Source organism: Gobius niger, assembly GCF_951799975.1.
Source record: "Gobius niger genome assembly, chromosome: 16".
In the NCBI taxonomy this organism is placed as follows: domain Eukaryota; kingdom Metazoa; phylum Chordata; class Actinopteri; order Gobiiformes; family Gobiidae; genus Gobius; species Gobius niger.
This window is the reverse complement of record NC_136867.1, coordinates 22,571,012-22,590,485: the sequence shown is the minus strand read 5'-3', so window position 1 is coordinate 22,590,485 and position 19,474 is coordinate 22,571,012. Positions and strand designations below refer to the sequence as shown.

At 42.4% G+C, this 19,474-nt stretch overlaps 1 protein-coding gene across 2 annotated transcripts in view; it reads left to right on the top strand.

Moving 5' to 3' along the window:
• bcl11ba (BCL11 transcription factor B a) overlaps window positions 1-17,692 on the top strand; it is a 65,306-nt gene extending 47,614 nt beyond the window's left edge. The window contains exon 4 of one of the 2 annotated variants that reach the window (XM_079573414.1): window positions 15,377-17,692. In XM_079573414.1, the coding sequence (XP_079429540.1) occupies window positions 15,377-17,379 (2,003 nt within the window). In that variant the 3' untranslated portion in view covers window positions 17,380-17,692. The remainder of the gene's footprint in view (window positions 1-15,376) is intronic. The other variant, XM_079573415.1, reaches the window with a different exon arrangement.
• Window positions 17,693-19,474: the final 1,782 nt, after the last annotated feature.

The window sequence follows — 19,474 nt, the reverse complement described above, 5'->3', positions numbered from 1 at the left end:
GTCAGAGCCCATAGTTTATCACCAAACCGGTTCCTCACAAAAATGTGTTCATCAAAGCACCATGGATTTTAGAGATGCACCGATCCATTTTTTCCCCCTTTCGATACCAATACTGGTGGTTTGAGTATCTGACGATATCCAATATTAACCGATACCAACATACTTTCTTAAAAGTGGCTGGTCCAATCTCCAACGTGAGATCAAGTCTTGTCATGTTACAGATCAATTATGAATTATATTTGTTAATAAAATAATGGAAAACATTTAACAAGGATCACTGGATTTTCAACACTATCTTTAGGACAGGATATTGGCCAAGTTTATTTTATTAGGCTACTTTATGTATTTTATTAGGTCATAGTTTCTGACCAAGCCTTGATTAGTCGCCGCTAGCATCTGCATGCTCCCGCTAGCTTTAGCATTCTGTTGCTAACCGGGCAACAATACATTTTCTGAGATTAAACACGGCGATTGAATTCCCTAGCTTCAAAATGACATACAGCATGTTCATATTCTCTTAAATTTAGTCTGAAAGTTGTGTTTTTAAAGCAGTGATAGCCAAAACTAGTATCGGTTCAGTTTCTGATATTTGTAGCCGATACCCGATATCGTACTTTTGTTTCAGTGTCAGTATCGGATCGGTGCATCCCTAATGGATTTGCTTGCTTGTCGTTAGAAAGCTTTCCTTCACTGTTTTATAACGTGTCCTTCCACCTGCTGCCTGAGGGGGGCGCCCCAGTCCAGTTGGAAATCTCACTTCTTACTGTCTTCCTTTATATAAACATTTTTTCAAGGTTTAAAGTGTAAAATATCAACTCTGATGTGCCTAATATAATGTTTTTTAGCCTCAATTACGCATGATATGTCAATTTTAAACAAAAGAACAGTACAAAACAAATGACTGCCATCCATTTTCAGACTTTTGACCATTCAAAGGATCGAGTAGTGATGTTTTCAATTGTTGATTACCCACGAATAGAGAAAGAAAGTCACCCTCCAGTTCTGATGCTCGTGTCTGGTGTAATACGTCTTATTCTGACAAAATAGGTACAGCTACATCATGGGGCTTTCGCATGCGGCTTCCAGGAGACTCCCTCTTGGCAGCGCTCAATTTGGACACGATTTATAAGAAGGAGAAAGCAGAGAGAGTGGATTTGGATGGGGAAGGCGACAGGGAGACGTCGGGAGGAAAGAGGAGGAGGAGGAGATCCAAAAAAGAAAAGAAAAAAAAAACTGTGTTGGAATCGGGGCTCGTGGCACGGTTTCTCTATTGTGGCTCAGGAGGCCGAGCCAAGCCGTCACCTGACAACATGTCGATGACAGGAGCTCCGGAGATGAAAGCCGGGGCAGGCGAGAGGCAGGGAGGGAGGGAGGGAGGGTCGAGAAGGAGTCAGCGCAGGGAAAACCTCGCTGAAAAATGCCTCACTTCAGACTCATGCTTCATAGACAAATGTTTGCTACAGTCATCGCATTTTAGATACACCAAGCAACAAACGGAAAGAAATAAAACAGCCACTTGATGCTCAGCTAGAATAATGTAAACTCACTCCACTCATTCAAGGACTATATAATTTTAACCTCTTACCTGAACCGAGCATATTTTCCCCAGTTTGGCATTACCCAAATCAAAAAAGCTTCTTGAAAAAAAGACAAAAACGAGACAAAAAAGCGATGAAAAAGTGAGGTGTGAAAGAGCAATAAAAAAGTGACAAAAGTCCAACAGAAAGTGGATGAAAAAGTGACAAAAAAGCGACGGAAATGCAGCAAAAGTGTAACAGAAAAGTGACAAAAAGTGATGAAAATGTGTGACAAAAACGCAACACAAAAGCCAAAAAGTGCGACAAAAGGGCAACAGATAAGTGACAATAATGTGACATAAAAGAGACAAAAATGTGAAAAAAGAGAAAAAAAAAGGGACGAAAAAGAGAGAAAAAATTGACACAAAAGAGAAAAAATAATGTGACAAAAAAGAGAGAAAAAATTTGACGAAAAAGAAAAAATGTGATGGGGAAAAAAAAGACAAAAATGTGATGAAAAAAGTGATGAAAAAGTGGCAGAAATATGATGAAAACGCAAAAAAAAAAGCCACAAAATTGTGACAAAAAGTGATGAAAATGTGGCAAAAAATATGACAAAAACTAACAGAAGAGCAATGAAACACAAAGTCAAAAAAGTGACGACAATGCTGCAACAATACGAGGAAAAACATCAGTTTTCTTGAGTTTTGCAGGTCTTAGCTTTCAAATGAGGCGTTACACTGGCCTATAGGCTGCAAGCTTCTAGATTTGGTGGTTAAAATGTGCTTGGTTAAGGCGGGGGTTCAGAGGTTAAAGACACCTGGTCATGTTTTTCAAGTTTCTCACACCTGAAAAGATTATCTTCAGTAGGTGAACATATTCAAACATTGTGATTTGTTCCTCTTTTGAGTTTCATTTTGGCAGCTGTAGTTCGAGGTTCCCGAGGTTGAGGTTAGAGGGAAAAATGAGAATACAACGGTGGCAAAGTTCAGTCACAAAAGGTTCACGTCTCAATAGTTTGGAAAGTCCTCCTTTATTTTTTCATTCACAGTTCTGCTTTTGTGTTATGATATTTCAGACATGCTAATCGGCCTTGGAAATGACAACGGGCATTGAGTGTTTTCATTTGGATTGATTTGGGAAAAGTACTGGCCGTTTTGGAATTCTACACCCTGTGCTATGCTATTCACAAAAGCAGAACCCTTCTTCCTCTTCTCCTTCCTTCCTTCCTTCCTTCCTTCCTTCCTTCCTTCCTTCCTTCCTTCCTTCCTTCCTTCCTTCCTTCCTTCCTTCCTTCCTTCCTTCCTTCCTTCCTTCCTTCCTTCCTCCTCCCTCCTCCTTCTTCTTCTTCCTTCCTTCTTCCTCCTCCTCCTTCTTCTTCTTCCTTCCTCCTCCCTCCTCCTCCTTCTTCTCCTTCCTTCTTCCTTCCTCCTTCCTTCCTCCTCCCTCCTCCTTCTTCTTCCTCCTTCCTCCTCCTCCTAACTACTGTCCTGAAATGTCCTCCCCGCCTTCGCCATCACTCCCCCCCTCGCGCAGCACGCCTGACGACCGTCCCGCAAGTGCGCAGGTGCTCTCTGGTGTGTTTATACCCGGGATTATCCGGGGAACCGCTGACAGGACGAGCCCCCTTCTTCTTCTTCTTCTTCTTCTTCTTCTTCTTCTCCTTCTCCGTGCCGCCACACCCCTCCGTAGCGCTCCCCAGGTGCAGCGGTGCACGGGGCCGTCCCTGTTGTTGGCGGGATTAGCCGGTATGCTCTGGCACTCTCCTCTGGTAATCCCCTCCTAATTTGTTAACAGGGGCATACACAATGATATTGTTTTTGGACCACGTTTGCTTTTTTTTTTGTTTTATTGACGTCATTTCGACACTTTCGCAGTGTTGACGTTCTCCCCGGTGATCTAAAATATGCACTAATTTTCCTATGATCGGTTAAGCCTTTTTAAAATTCACTGCAGATGACATGTCGCCCCCCCCCCCCCCCCCCCCAGCCCCCGCCCCCTCGTTCCTTCTCCATTCTGTTTCCTGCCTTGTCAAATAAACACACATAGGCTACCTGACAAAACGCTAATCCTTTGTTGGCAGGACAGCATGCAGAGAAGATGGCGCTGATGCTAAAGTTCAACACATGCTGCGATGAAAGAAGGTTGCGTGGGCTTGGCAAGAGTCCAAGAAACAGCGCTATAAAAAAATAAAAAAATAAAGAAGGAGAACTGAGGAGAGACAATAAAAATAAACGCTTTGACGCTTTTACCTGTTAACTTTATCTGGGTTAGTCCTGTAGCGATCGAGCGGCTCAGCGGGAAATGCCGACGCGGGCTTTGTTCCGATCCGACTGTCAGGGAGATCGCGCCCGAGAGACGAGGCTTAAATTAAAAAGAGAGTTAAGCAGATGTCCATCAACGCCGGCTAAGGAAATATCACAGGGGGGGGAGAGGGAGAGTTTGGGCGGATTTCGCTCATCAACCTTTGAAATGCCTCGACTACTGTGATCCAAAAGAGGAGATAGAATTAGAGCAGGAGCGGGAACTTCTCCCTGACACTGTTGTTCAATGTTTAACACTTTAGACTGAAACGTGTAGTGTGTGTTTAGCTCGTACAAGGCGATGCAATTTAACCCCCGTGAGTCACTCTTTGTTAAAAAAGATCGACTTTGAGGATACTTGAGCACAAACAGATTTAGTTACAGCTTAAATTGCATATGGCACATTCAACACAATTTTTGCTAAAACATCTTTAACACAATTTATAAAATGTTTTGCCCCTCTTTCTTTAGTTTGACAATTTTTATGATGTTTTTACTTTCACTTCCTTATTGGACACCGACAGGAAGTGACATAGATAGAGGAAAACCATTTTAAACTGTTGCCGTGCCGACCATGTTATGAACTGCTATGGAACTTTATCTGTGTCACCTCCTGTCAGCAGCTTAAAAAATCAAATATTTTCTTCACAACTCTTGTCTATCTAAATAAGTCATATTTTAAAAAGCATTGAAACCTGTCATGTGCACTTTAATAATTAGCTATATAACAAGTCCAGAACAAAAAACAAACAAAATTTAGTGTAGAAATTACAATTTTGTTTGGGAAGTGACTTGGAAAGTGTGGTGAGCTCCCGCTACAGGTAATATCTGTTCACTTTTTCTCTTTCAGTTTGCAAGTAGCTCTGCAAAGGCGTTTTACATTTCAACATAAGCTTGACAAGATTCATCTATTGATAGATTTTCTCCGTTTGCATCAAATGCAATCGGGTTCAGAAACACATTGAGCTCGATCTGAAAAGTTAAAGAGAAAATCAAAATAATATTCTATACTCAAGGTATTGGCAAGAAACACAAGCACTGACTGGATTATAGGGCAGGAAGGGGAGCTGGTGTAAATCAATCAATCAGTGGACTCTGATAAGGGACTTTTATAACATTTCATAATAACTACACCTTATTTATTCTTAAAGGAACAGGCCACAGTTTTTACATACTGAGATATGTTCTTACCTGAGCTTAGACGAGTTGATGCGTACCTGTCTGGTCTTTGTGTGAGCCCTCAGTCATGCAAAAGGACTCTCCTCCTCTCCTCTATACGGCCAAACAGGGGTGAAGTTCCAAGCGACCAAGCTCTTCCATGTTTTCCCTATTTAAATACAGTTACATGAGTAGTTACATGATCCAAGTATAGTCACACAAAATGAAACATGTCGATTTTCTAAGCGGATAAAAAGGGGGACTATATTGTAAGGCGTAATAACACCTTAGGAGCACTTCGACATCCGTGCAGTAATATCTTCACTCCTGATTCATCAGATTTTTAGTTTGCAGCACAATAATAGCTTAAAACAAAGGATGATACCACGTTTACATATTATTATCACTAGCCATATCATCGGGTGTTACACAGTTTTTGTGCTGGTTTAAAATTTGTCATATTACTATGAAAATAAGCTGTGTAATCAACATGTTAATACACACAATGCCATTTCCATCCTTTCATGTTATTATATCTTTATGTAACATGCCACTGAAATGGTATTGTTTTCCTTTTGCTCTCTACCCCCTAAAGTTCACAACTTGTCTGCCGTTCCTCACATAATCGTATTCCCTTAGAGTCAAACAATCCAAACCCATCCAAAAAAAACCTCACACATTTATAACTTCTTTTCATTTTTCGCACATGTAATAGCTTTGTCAAGTGACGGCGCACACACCAGATAAAACACACTGGCTTTAGTTAAAAGAAAGAAAAAAAGACGAGCTGGATTTTCATTTCCGTACAGTAATACAATTAAGCGGGCGCTGTGTGGTCCTGTAGTCAATCTAGTCGCGAGCTATTAAGGCCAATTTGCGGAGGCTTGTTAGATGACGTGAAAACCTCTTGCACTCCAAACCACTTCATTGAAAAAAAAAAAAAACGAAGAGACAACCATGAAAAAAAAAAGAAGAAGAAAAAGTACAGGGAGCGCGGCGCCAAATGAGGTCTGTGTTTTGAAATTATCTAATTAGAATCGAGACGGAGTGAAGGGGAATAAATGCTTCTTTACGCAGGCGGACTTTAATCCATTTTTTTTTCCTTTTTTTTAAAGTGGCGCATGAATCTTTGTCCGGTAAAAACACGTGTAAAGAGGGAGCTTTTGTGTCTGAGGCCACAGACGGCGGCGCTGGCGTGATTTGCATGTAATTGTTTGGCTGTTATGATCGGGACAAACAGGACATTAGCCGTGCAAGGTTACATTTACAGTCGGGGGGGAAAAGGGGGCGGGACGTTTTCAGATTCCTGAGATTTCCGTGTTTTCCTGTTAGTTTCAGTGGCGTCAGGTGGTCCTCAGTATTAACGTTTATGCCGATGTTTTCTTTGCCTCAATATATCGAACTTCAAATTGTGTTGTCGTGACAGGCCGACACTGGAGGCCAGAAGCTCTCATACAAAACTAAACACATATTCTTCATTGGAATGTTATTTTATTGATCAATTTCCTGGGCTGATAGCTGCTGGTAGCTCCTGAGATAGTTGTAGATCCCAGGTCTTTTTAATCCCTTAACCCCCGCCTGAACCGAGCACATTTTCTCCAGTTCAGCATTACTCAAATCTAAGAGCTAATTGAAAAAACAAAAACATAGTGTCAAAAAACTGACAAAAATGTGATGAAAACTGACAAAAACACGACAAAAGCGCTTCATATAATGTGATATTTGGCACGGTCGTACAGTGGTGAGCGCTCGTGCTTCACAGCCAGAAGGTCCCGGGTTCGATTCCCACCTGAACAGGGCCTTTCTATTTGGAGTTTGCATGTTCTCCCTGTGTCTGTGTAGGTTTCCTCCGGGTACTCCGGTTTCCCCTACCACTAAAAACATGTACAATAGTCCAGGATGAATGAGAGTGTGTGAGAGTGAGCATGGAAGGCTACACTCTGGTGTGGCTTGTTCATTAACATGCCCTGTCCGTACAAATAAACCATCCATCCATTAATTTTCTTCCACTGTTCCGTCACCGGGTTGTGGGGTCACTTTGCACCAGCCTCTCATGGCTCCTCCTGCAGGTGGTGGGTCTCCAGAAGGACGGCCTCATGGTTCTACCCGGGCCTGTGGGTCTCTCATAAGGGGCTTCTGAATCTCTCTTTGTCTGAACCATCACTAGGACCTGTTTGCCATGGGTGACCCTACCAGGAGCACAAAGCCCCCGACAACAGAGCTCCCAGGATCCTTTAGGTTCTCAAACCCCTCCACCATGTTAAGGTGGCGGTTCCAGGAGGGGACGAATAAACCAATAAACAGTTTTGCAGGTCTTAGCTTTCAAATCATATTGTCATGGCACAACAAACAATCTTTTATATGTTGTTCTGTGCTTGGAGAAAGGGGCACCTAGCTTTGCCTTTTTTGTGCTCCTTTTCATTCAACATGTAAAGCCATCCATGAAACAACGAGAAGAAAGTAAATGACATGAAATAAATAAGAAATGAAACGAGGCCAAACTCTCCATTCGAGAAGCTAAATCTGATCTGGAGAAAACGGCGGCTAAAGTGAGAGGATGAGAGGTTTACACATGCTCCGGGTCCGCTCTCCCCTCGCGCCCCACCTCTTCCTCCTTTGACCACGGCGAATATCACATTTGCAATCCTCCTTCCCTTTTTATCGCGCAATAATCCTGTGACACTCGCCGCATTACTCGCGTCATTTGCGCCAATTGGCACTCCGCCGCGTAATTGTACAGATCCGCTAAAGCTACGGCCTCCCTTTCCGCTCGTCCGTCTCCCTCCCATATCCGTAATAGCCCTGATTTAATTTAGCTATTTAACCTGTAATTCCAGCAATATTTATCGAGGATCTGGGGGGGGGGGGGGTGTGGGGTGGAGAAAATTGGGCCATTAGCCGCCCCAGATGAATACACTGAGAGGAAAATGAACGCCGCTAACTGCTAGTTGACCTTAGCACCGAATCGCTAGCCGTTCCCTCTCTCTTCCCCTTTTTTATTAGCCACCGCCGCAGTAATTATGGCAAATTGAATCATAGAGAAACTGGAATCAGGCAGTAATGAGTTTTATATGGTGTGAAACCCGACCAGGAAGAGGAGCGGGGCTGCGTGTGTCGGTAATTGCGTAACACTGTCATATTCTCATCCGTTTTTTCTTTTTTTTTCGTGAGTTGATGCGGCAGCTGTGGAGATTGTTATTTTGCTAAATTTGTAACTTAAGAGCGGAATGTAACTGACCGGCACGTTTTAGAGTAAAAGATGGAACCCCCCAGTGTGAAGAACAATCCCTTTTGCGGCGAAGGAAGTTTAGCCTCTTAAAGTGATAGTCTGTAAGTTTGCAAAGTGAGGAGTGATGGGGTGAAATGGGAAAGTAAGCTCCTCCCCCTCTTGGACCAGAAAGCGCTTCTTAGTCTTGCAAAATGAAGAGAGCAGGAACAGAGTTTTGAAAGTGAAAGCTCCTCCGCCTCCCCTCCTGATTGGACCTCACAGGAAAAGCTTGTCTCATTGTTCAACGCGGGAGGATACAAGACTGTGATTAGCTGCAGAAATCTGGGAAGGAGGGACTTATAATTTAAGTGTATTTACATCAAAATGTGAAACCAGCTTTCAAATGAGGCGAGAAGCTTTTAGGTTTGGGTAAAGCTGAACTGGCAGGGGGTAAGAGGTTAAGTCACTGTAATAGAGTGAGCGAAAAGTAGCAACCCAAAAGCAAAAGTACTTGGTAAAAATAAACAACAGTAACGCTTTATATTAAGGAGTGCTCATTAAGTATTAATAAGGTATTAATAAGCATTAATAATATGCTTGTAAAGTATTAACACACTGTGTAATATACTTTTATCTGTTAACAGATAAAAGTATATTACTTTTATCTAATATACTTTTAATAGGCCATTAATAAATCGAGGATTTATTAATGGCCTTTTAATGGGCCATTAATAATACGCTTATTCAGAGCCAACCCTTAACCTAACCCTAACCTTAACTCTTACCCTAAAACGATTACTAATACTCATTAATACTTAATGCACGCCTTAATCTAAAGCGATATCAAAACATCTTTAAAGGTGCACTATGCAACTTTTTATGTGGAAAAAAAAAACTTTGATATTTGTGCATATTTGACCTTTCTGGACAGTTTCTGGTATGAACCCCGAAAACAAACTGAAGCATCATAGAGGCCACTGTGAGGGAAAGCAAAGGTGCCATGCTGCACCCATAACGCCACTGAGTCACCAAAATGTCAAATGTGCACAAATGTGCACAAATATCAAGGTTTTTTTTCTCACATAACATGTTACATAGAGCACCTTTAAGTACTAACTTTTTGCATTGCTGGTTCCAGAACAAAATGATTGAGGGTGTAACATTTTAAAATGAGTTTGCAATTTCCGCTTTTGCACCTTTGTAGAAACAGGCCCGACATTTTCAGCATAAATGTATTTTTATGTAATTATGTAAATTTGACATGAAAAATGGGATATTTCCAAAGAATACGCACGCCTTAACCAAGTGCATTTTCTACATTTCAGCTTTACACAAATCTGAAAGCTTCTCTAGAGTTTACAGCCTATAGGCCTCATTTGAAAACAAAGACCTACAAAACTGATCGTAACTTTTTTGTTGCATTCTCGTTGCTTTTTGGTCATGCCTTTAACATATTTTTGTAGCTTTTTTGTCGCATAATATATATATCCCAAAATTGTGTTTTACTCACAAGAGATACTTTCAGAAGGTACAAGGTCTTAGCTTTCAAATTATGCATTGCCGCAGACTTAAAGCTGTCAACAAAAGCGTGATACACTGGCCTATAAGCTGTAAACGAGAAGTCGAGAAGGGGCTAATTCAAAAGCTACATGTGTATTTGTAACTAAGTTCCACCCACCTCTGTAGTAGTAGTAGGAGTAGGAGTAGGAGTAGGAGTAGGAGTAGGAGTAGGAGTAGGAGTAGGAGTAGGAGTAGTAGGAGTAGGAGTAGGAGTAGGAGTATAGGGAAATATGTGTAATCATAGAAATACTAGTAGTGCTATTTTGACATCTTTATTGTACTTTGCGTATTCGTTGTACAACACACTCTGCACTAACAATGTCCCCTCACACAATCTCAACAAAAAAAACAAAAACATCAAGGCTTTTTTTTTTAAGAATCGAGTGGCTGTTGAACAATCCTTTTATTTTCAGCGAAGACACACATTTTCTTTGGCCCGTCTCGCTCGGCCCAAAACAGGTTGCGCCGCCGTGGTGGAGCTTCTGTGTGCGCGAGCGAGGGAGACCGAGAGCCAAGCCAAACACAGGCAGAGGGCCAGGCCGCACTTCCACTGATACCACGGAGAAGAAGCAACTATAGTCAATGAACAATGAGGAGGCTTTCAGACGCTTAGATCGGCCTGTGAGAGCAGGAGGAGCTCGCCATATTCCATAACTGGACTTAATATCGATATTATTTTGATATTTGTGCCTAAACCCTTTCAACATCACAAGCAATTTTGTTCTTTCATCTCATTATTTTGTTAAGACATAATTTAAAAGTGGACTCAAAATTTACTTTTGAAAAAAAAAATTACGTTGCAATTATGGTTTTATTATCGCAAATATCGTGATAACAATATTTTAGCAAAGTATCAAGGAAAAAAGCTGGAGTTAATATGCAAATTTGTGGTTTAGTTGATACAGCGTTGGAGCGTTCCACTTAGATCGGGTTCCACATTTTCAAAATGTCCTTTCCCCTGAATCGATATAAGGTGTACTATATCGCAGAGTTATCGTTTTCGCGATATTTGGTGAAGCAAGAAGCCACGATATATCGCAAAATAACTTTAAAATGAGCAAACGTTCAGTTCTTAACTTTTGTCATGTAGTTCTGTTTAAGTCAAAGGTTCGGTATTTATTTTCCAAGCGGAAGTGAATAGAACATGCTGTGCTGAAATGGTTTTAGGGTTGAATATTAGTTCAGTGTTATTAAGTAAAACACCAACAAAACATCATTATCGCAATATTAAAGACAGTCAAATAACGATGTTGCAAATATAGACAATATAGAAGATGCAATACATATTTTCTATTCAATATTAAACCAGAAATCATATTCCTGAAATGTCCTTTCCCCTGAATCGATAAGAGATGGACGATATATCGCAGAGTTATCGTTATCGCGATATTTGTTGAGAAGAAACCACGATATATCGCAAAATAACTTTAAAATGAGCAAACGTTCAGTTTTGGTCTTGACTTTTTCTCATGTAGTTCTATTTCGGTGTTTTCTTTTTCCAAGTGAAATTTAATACAACGTACTGTGTTGAAATGGTTATATGGTTGAATATTAGTAAGTATTATTAACACTTAATAACTTCTGAACAATGAATAAATGAAATATGTGAAGAACTATTCATTATGAGTTAGGCATTAACTGCAGTAGTTATTGGGTGTTAGTCACAATAAACTAATGCATTTTTTGGGATTATTAAGTGTAGTCTATAGGCCTCATTTGAAAGCTAAGACCTTCAAAACTCATTTAAATGGATCTTTTTTCTTGCGTTGTTGCCACGTTGTCGTCACTTTTTTGACATTTATTTTCATTGCTTTTTTTGTTGCTCTTTTGCTGCGTTTTTGCTTTTTTTGGTCACTTTTCTGTTATTCTTTGTTGGCTTTTTTTTGTCACGTATTTGTCGCTCTTTTGTTGCATTTTCATCCTCGTTTTCGTCTCATTTCTGTTGCTATTCTGACAATTTCTCAAGAAGCTTTTAGATCTGGGCAAAGCCAAACAAACGTGTAGTTACTCTGAAGTGTTACCAAAAAATATCTTTATTGAATATTTAAGACAATTATCACATAAAGATGTTGCATGTATAGAACATTGAAGACATATTTTCAATCCAATATTCAGAAATAGCTCCAACCAACAATCCGATTCCTGAGATGTCCTTCCTCCGATGCTGTATTAGTGCAAAGGTCCGTTTTCCTGCTGCACAACCACAGACTCTGCATATCATCCCCTTTTGTGCCTGTGTCTCCATCTCAATTAAACCCTTTCAATCGACTCAAAGCACTCGCCGACTTTTCACCGCGGACGTCTGAGGAATTATTTAGCTTATTATTTTTGCCGAGTGTGTTTCGCGCTCATTCAATGTCAGATCTAAAGGAGTCCAAATGATTTTTTATATAACCTTTTATAGCCGCGCGAGGGCTTGGATTAAAATACCATTCAATAACAAGGTCACAGAATGTTTCATAGCTTTACATTGACGCGCCACCGATATGCGCTTTATTCTTCGTACAAGGAGAGTTTTCATAATTTACTAACACATTTCTTGATTTTATCAAGCTTTAAAGGGGACTGTTATGGATATGTTGGAAGGAGAAAACACACAATGACTTAAAACATTAGAAAAGTTGGTATCGCTTTAAGATTAAGGTGTCCACATTAAGTATAATAAGCATTCGTGATCATTTTAGGGTAAGGGCTAAGGGGAGGGTTAGTTTAAGGGTTGGCTATGAATAAGCGTATTATTAATGGCATATTAGTATGTTAACAGATACAAGTGTGTTAATACTTTACAAGCATATTATTAATGCTTATTAATACCTTATTAATACTTAATGAGCATTCCTTAATATAAAGTATTACCGAAAAGTTCAGTTTTAGTTCCTTTTTGCCCTGTTTTGGACCTGATAATGCAAATTAAATTAAATCCAGAACATACTGTGTCAAAAAGGTTTAAATATGTCATAAATATTGTCATGGCAATACTCCAGACACTCAATTTTTCCTCACATTTTGGCCTTCATTTCCCATTTTTTCACCCCGGATTGCGAGCTTTCGTTTGAAATCGACACAAGAAACCTGCACCGTATAACACCTTTTTTTTTTTTTTTTTTTTATGGAGAAAAATGACAATAACAGAAAATAAACAGAAACACAGTCTTAGCCTCTTCTTCTGCGGTGAGAGAATACGGCACGTCGGGGGGAAGCAACACCGTGAACTAGTTTTACCTCTGCAGGCTCCACTTCCAGTAAATATACATGTACAGTAAAGGCCATAACTCAGGACTACACACACAGGCACGCACACACACACACACACACACACACACACACACACACACACACACACACACACGGGGGGATACGCGCAGGTACAGCATTGAGACGCGGGCCGACCAAAATAAACCACACGTCCCGCTGAAGTCCACCAAATAAAGAGATGCTCCCTCTGCCTTGGCCTCTCCCCCCCCCACCTTACACCCCCCCTCCCCCCCTCTCTCTCTGTCCCTCTCTCTCTCTCCCTGCACTCTCTCCGGTTTGTGTTTTTTCATATGGAAATAGGAAATAATGGGGTGATTAAATAGAGTCGTATATTAAAGTGCAGCTGACATTAGAATTAGCATAATGTGCTCTCGCCTCGGGCCGCATACTTTATTTGCCATCTGCGTTGGACTGCCCCATCCCCCGGGAGTCCCGAACACACACACACGTACACACACACACACACACACACACACACACACACACACTCTCTAACACAGTCACAGCACAAGCCCAAAACAAGAGGAAGAAAAAAAAAGAAGCGGCGACCCATTCCTTTCATTGCACAGAGAGAGAAATTATATATCTTATTTTGTACATACTGGCATACCAAGAAAGCATTTACAAACTAGTAGAAAAGTCATTGTTAATAATGAAGTATTCCCAATTGTGTGCACAGCGTTTTGGAAGATTTGGTAGTATCTATATATTAAGAAATGTTCAAAATCAGAACGTAAAAGGTTTGCAAATGAACTCAAAGCTAACGTGTACTGATGTTAACTTGTGGTTGTTTTATCCCGTATTTACTACCTTGATTTTTTCTGCTCCTTTTAAAAAATTGCGCATTGCTGTTATTGGAATTCACGTGAGCTTTTCCCGACTAGACGACAGCGAGATATCTGAGTGAGGGAGAAGGCGAGAGAGTAGAGGAGGTATAGGGAGGGAGGGAGGGAGGGGGGCCTGGATGTTTTGCGTTTTTTTTTTTTTTTTTGGAGTGTTCTCTTATGATTCGGCAGTAAAAAAATAAATAAAACGGCTTGAACCGAAAGGAAGAGAAAAGAGAGAGAGAGAGAAAGGTGCAGACAAAGCAGAGATGGGTGGGGGGGGGGTGCGTGTGATTGCGCTGTCCACTATAATTAAGTCCAAAGGCTTTACAGGAGCGCCGAGGTGAACAGCTGTTCCGCCTCGCGCGCCTTCTCCTCGGCGCACAAGCAAATTGAATTAACAAAACGTAATGTTTCACCTATTTCCCCATTTCTTTTGTGTGACGGTGTGGGGTTTCACAATCGAGGTTACGATCGCTCTAATCTGATCAGTTTTTTTTTGTTTTTTTTTATATATGGTGCCAATATAAGGGAAATGTAAGCGGCATAATATTAATGTTAATTACTGGTTTATTAGCTGATTATTAAGTCGGTTATTGTTCCGCATTTGGAATGAACTGTTTGAAATGATCATCAAATTATTTATTTTTTGGAAAGATATTAAGGAAAATCCACATTTGTAAAAAAAAAATGTGGATGTGTTGAGTGTCGTCACATACACACAACTACAGGAATCCGTTTTGTATTCATTAATATATTATCATTAATTAAAGGTATAATTTATGAAAACAAACTCACAGACCATTGCAAATAATTCACACAACTTTAGTGTCATGTACAACTTAAAGCTGCTTCTGGGTGTCCCTTAAACTAAATATTGTTATAAAGCAGTAAATAAACAACTATAGGCAGTGTCCATATGGTAACGTTTGCACCGTTACCATTACATTACAGCCCCCCCCCCATCTTCATATAACATGCACAAGATATACTCCTAAAATCTGACTTTTTGTTATTCTTCTTATACAGTGTGATGTTATATAGGTTCTTGGCGCGTTGTCCGTAATTTCTACACGTTGACATCTTCACAAGCCAATCCTCCGACGTGTTCCTGGCTGCGTTTGCAAGTTCAACTCACACTTTGACATTCTGTACTCTCCATAAATTTGTACGAGCCCAGATGACGATACAGCCTTCTCCACAGTGCAATAATTCAGCAGTTTGGAGTGAAAAAAAAAAATCCCCTCTGCACCAAGGGAGAGATTAAGCACCTCTTAAACATGGCTGTGCTGTGGGCCAATCCGGTGTGACTGTGAAAATGCACCTGTCAAAAGTGTGATAAGTACTGAGCAGTTCGGTGACAACATGATGAGGCCGGCCTTTCCGCAGCCAAGTATTAGGCAGACTAGGAGCACACACGCTTATCGCATCTCCCTTTTGCCCAAGAACACTTTACACTTTGCAAATATGCTGCCGTTTGAAATGCTCTAAATTCTGCCTTGAAGTGAGGAGTGAATATCTAACAAATGTTCTTTTCTCTGTGTCTTGCAGGCGGCAGGGACGAGCCCTCCAGTTACATCTGTACCAGCTGTAAGCAGCCGTTCCCCAGCGCCTGGTTCCTGCTGCAGCATGCCCAGAACACCCACGGCATCCGCATCTACCTGGAGTCCAACCCCTCCAGCGCCGCCCTCACGCCCCGCATCACCATGCCCCCCCCCATGCCCAGCGACGCCATCCCGCAGTCCCCTCTCACCAACTTCCTGGGCGAGAACAATCCCTTCCACCTGCTGCGGATGACGGGCCCGCTCCTCCGTGAGCCGCCCCCGGGGTTTGGAGAGAACCGGCTCCCCAACACGCCGCCCTTCGTCAGCCCCCCGCCCCGACACCACCTGGACCCCCACCGGCTGGAGCGCCTCAGTGCCGAGGAGATGGGCCTCATCTCACAGCACCCCAGTGCCTTCGAGCGGGTGATGCGGCTCACGCCCATGGCCATGGAGTCTCAGTCCATGGACTTTTCCAGACGCTTACGAGAGTTAGCAGGGAACAACAACAGCACCACCCCCCCACTGTCCCCCAGCCGGGCCAACCCTATGCACCGACTACTAAACCCCAACCCCTTCCAGCCCGACCCCAAGTCCCCTTTTCTGAGCACACCGCCTCTGCCTCCCATGCCCCCCAACAGCACCACTCCTCCACAGACACAGGCCAAGGTCAAGTCCTGTGAATTCTGCGGAAAGACCTTCAAGTTCCAGAGTAACCTGGTCGTTCACCGAAGGAGCCATACCGGAGAAAAACCATACAAGTGCCAGCTGTGTGACCACGCCTGCTCCCAAGCCAGTAAACTGAAGCGTCACATGAAAACCCACATGCACAAGGCTGGCTCCCTGACGGGACGCTCCGATGACGGGCTGTCCACCACCAGCTCACCAGAGCCGGGCACCAGCGACATCACTGGGGAGGGCATGAAGAACCGCGACGGAGACTTCCAGGGCGAGGGCAACGAAGAGGAGGAGGAGGAGGAGGAGGAAGAGGAGCTGGAGAACGAGAGTCGGCCTGAGTCCAACTTCAGCATCGAGTCCGAGTTCTTCAGGAACCGAGAGAACGGCCCCAAACCGCCCTCAGACGAGAAGAACGCTCTCGCGCTGGAGAAGATGGTGGAGGTCGGAGGCCTCAACTCTATACAGCCCTACAATAACTTAATCGTCGACAATCGTAAAAGGATGCCCTTCTCCAAGAGGAATTCAGACGGCCAGCGGGACACTGGCGACGAGGACTCCGTGGCTGGGGAGATGAACCACCATCACCACCACCAGCCCGAGGAGAGGACAACCATAAATGGCCGGAACTGCGGTTCTGGCGACTCTTTCTCAGGCCTGTTCCCCCGAAAACCCACCCCCATCACCAGCCCCAGCCTGTCCAACTCCTCCAACAAAAGAATAAAGATCGAGAAGGACTTGGACATCCCCCCTGCGCCCCACATCCCGTCAGAGAACGTGTACTCCCAGTGGCTGGTGGGATACGCCGCCTCCCGCCACTTCATCAAAGACCCTTTTCTCGGCTTCACCGACTCCAGACAATCGCCCTTCGCCACCTCCTCAGAGCACTCGTCCGAGAACGGCAGCCTGCGCTTCTCCACCCCTCCCGGAGACCTGCTGGACGGAGGCCTCTCGGGCCGCAGCGGGACGGCCAGCGGGGGCAGCACCCCTCACTTGGGGGGTCCCGGACGCCCCAGCTCCAAGGACGGGAAACGGAGCGACACCTGTGAATACTGTGGGAAGGTGTTCAAAAACTGTAGTAACCTGACAGTGCACCGGCGCAGCCACACGGGGGAGCGGCCCTACAAGTGCGACCTGTGCAACTACGCGTGCGCCCAGAGCTCCAAACTCACGCGCCACATGAAGACGCACGGCCAGCACGGCAAAGAGGTGTACCGCTGTGACATTTGCCAAATGCCCTTCAGCGTCTATAGCACTCTGGAGAAGCATATGAAAAAGTGGCACGGGGAACATTTGATGACCAATGAGGTCAAAATTGAACAAGCGGAGAGAGCCTAACAAGGGCTATTTCTGTTCTCTGCAAGACACTCAGACTTTTAAAGACAAACAAAATGGGGTAGCTGGATACTCTTTTTGTGAAAACATTTGGTTAATTTTGTGTTTTTTTGCCTAAGAAACTGCCAACTGAGAAAACGTGAAAACATTGAACACCAACTGAAGCTGTCTAAACTGCCTCATGTGGCGTTTCTTTTAAACAATCAGTCAGTTGAGTTCAAACATTTGTGGAGCCTTTAACTGTGCAATAATTTCTGTATTTATTGGATTTTTGTACTCTGGCATGTGCAGGTACTTTTTTTTTTTTTTTTTCTTCGTTTCTGCATTTTTGTTCTTTTTTTCAATTTTACTTTTGAGTTTGCTTTAAAAAAAAAACACACACAAAAAAAGGAAAAAAAAAATGCCCACATGAAATCCTGAGAGTTTTTTTTTTTTTTTTTTAAATGACGAAATTCATTTGGCCGCTGCTTGTAGGAAAATGTATATTAAGCTAAATGTGTGATTTGTGGAAGAGGAGCTGAATTCAATCTTGGATTTTTTGAAAGTGCGTTTTAACTGAGAATGCTAGGCTAGTATATTTTGTGTGACGACGCGGACAACAATCCTTTTTAGCATTGTAGCATGAATGGACTCTAAAAAAAAAAAGGAAAAAAAACGTGACAAAATATTGAATTTGGAAATGTAGCACTGAGTGTCATAGCGACGGTAAAACAGGAAATGATCCCGGTCTGTAGAGCCGCCCATCCTGAGAAAAGTCTCGGAAGTGAAGGCAGCTGCTGACGGTACCTCGCCCCCCCCCCCAACTCCCCCACCTCACGCCCAGACGCTAAACAGGCCCCAACGCTAACAACAACACCCCCAGAGTTTTATTTACCATTTCATCAGCACATTATTTCATCCGCTCATGAAGCCAGTAAACTGAACATTAAGCCATGACAGGACACATCTCAGGGTGAGCTTCTTCTTCTTCTTCTTCTAAATCTTCTTCTTCTTCTCTTACAAACACAGTCCCATGACAGAACGCATGATAACAATGTGTTTCTCTATTGAATCAATCATGGCGATCTAATCCTTATGAAACAAATGTATATAGATAAAATCACCCCCTATGCATTTTGTCCTTAGGCAAATGATTAAAAATACTCGTAGTAAATTCTGACATGTGATGTTCTAGTGAGTTTTGAAATTTTAAATCGCTGAATTATGTCCCAAAAAAATAAAATAAAACGTTGCTGTGGGTTTAGAACCATGTCGTGTAGGAGAGAAAACAATGCGTGCTTGAATAGTGAGACCTCCGCAAGGGTCAGTTTGCTCCACTTCCTTATTATTGTTTTCGCTCTCATTAGCCCCGCCCACCGGACAGCGCCTTTTTTTTTTCGTTTCGCTTTCACCTCCTTCAGAGCTGGTAACACCCCGCACTTTAAACGAACACACAGGCACTGCGGCTCGGGATCACGTGACACAAGTGCCCAGGGTTGTTAGGCTAGGCTTTCCCACTGCTGGCACTATAAACATTAAAGTGAAATTATTTATTATTCGGGGACAGTTTTCTGTGCTGCCATTCGATTCGACATGAGTGTGCCTTGAGTAATGATCTTCCTATTTATTGTCTTTTCTTGCGAAGCATCAAATTGAATCGGACATTTTTGAGTAAACATGATTTAGTTTAGGAGAACCCAGCACAATATGGACGTGTCTGTGTATATATGTATGCATATGTACAAATAAAAGGCACAAACCTATTTATAGATATTTATCAAATTGCTCACAGAGTCTGTCCCTCGGTGGTTAGAGCCACGCTAAAGTCAAGGAAGAGACTGGACACAAATCAGGAAATGCAAAACTTCAAAAGAATGATTTAGTGCACTCCGTCTTAAATACGTTTACAGTATTGAGTACAAGGGTAAAGTAATATTTGCGTGTATGTGTGTTTTTTTCAGGTTTGCTTCTAAAGTTTCTCTGAATGCCATAGTGGCGATGTGTACAATTGTTTTTCCTCCTTTTTATTTGGTGAAGGGGTTTTAGTATATATATAAATATATATATGAATATATATTACATTTCTCTTGTTTACTGTAAAAGTATACCAGTATTTGTA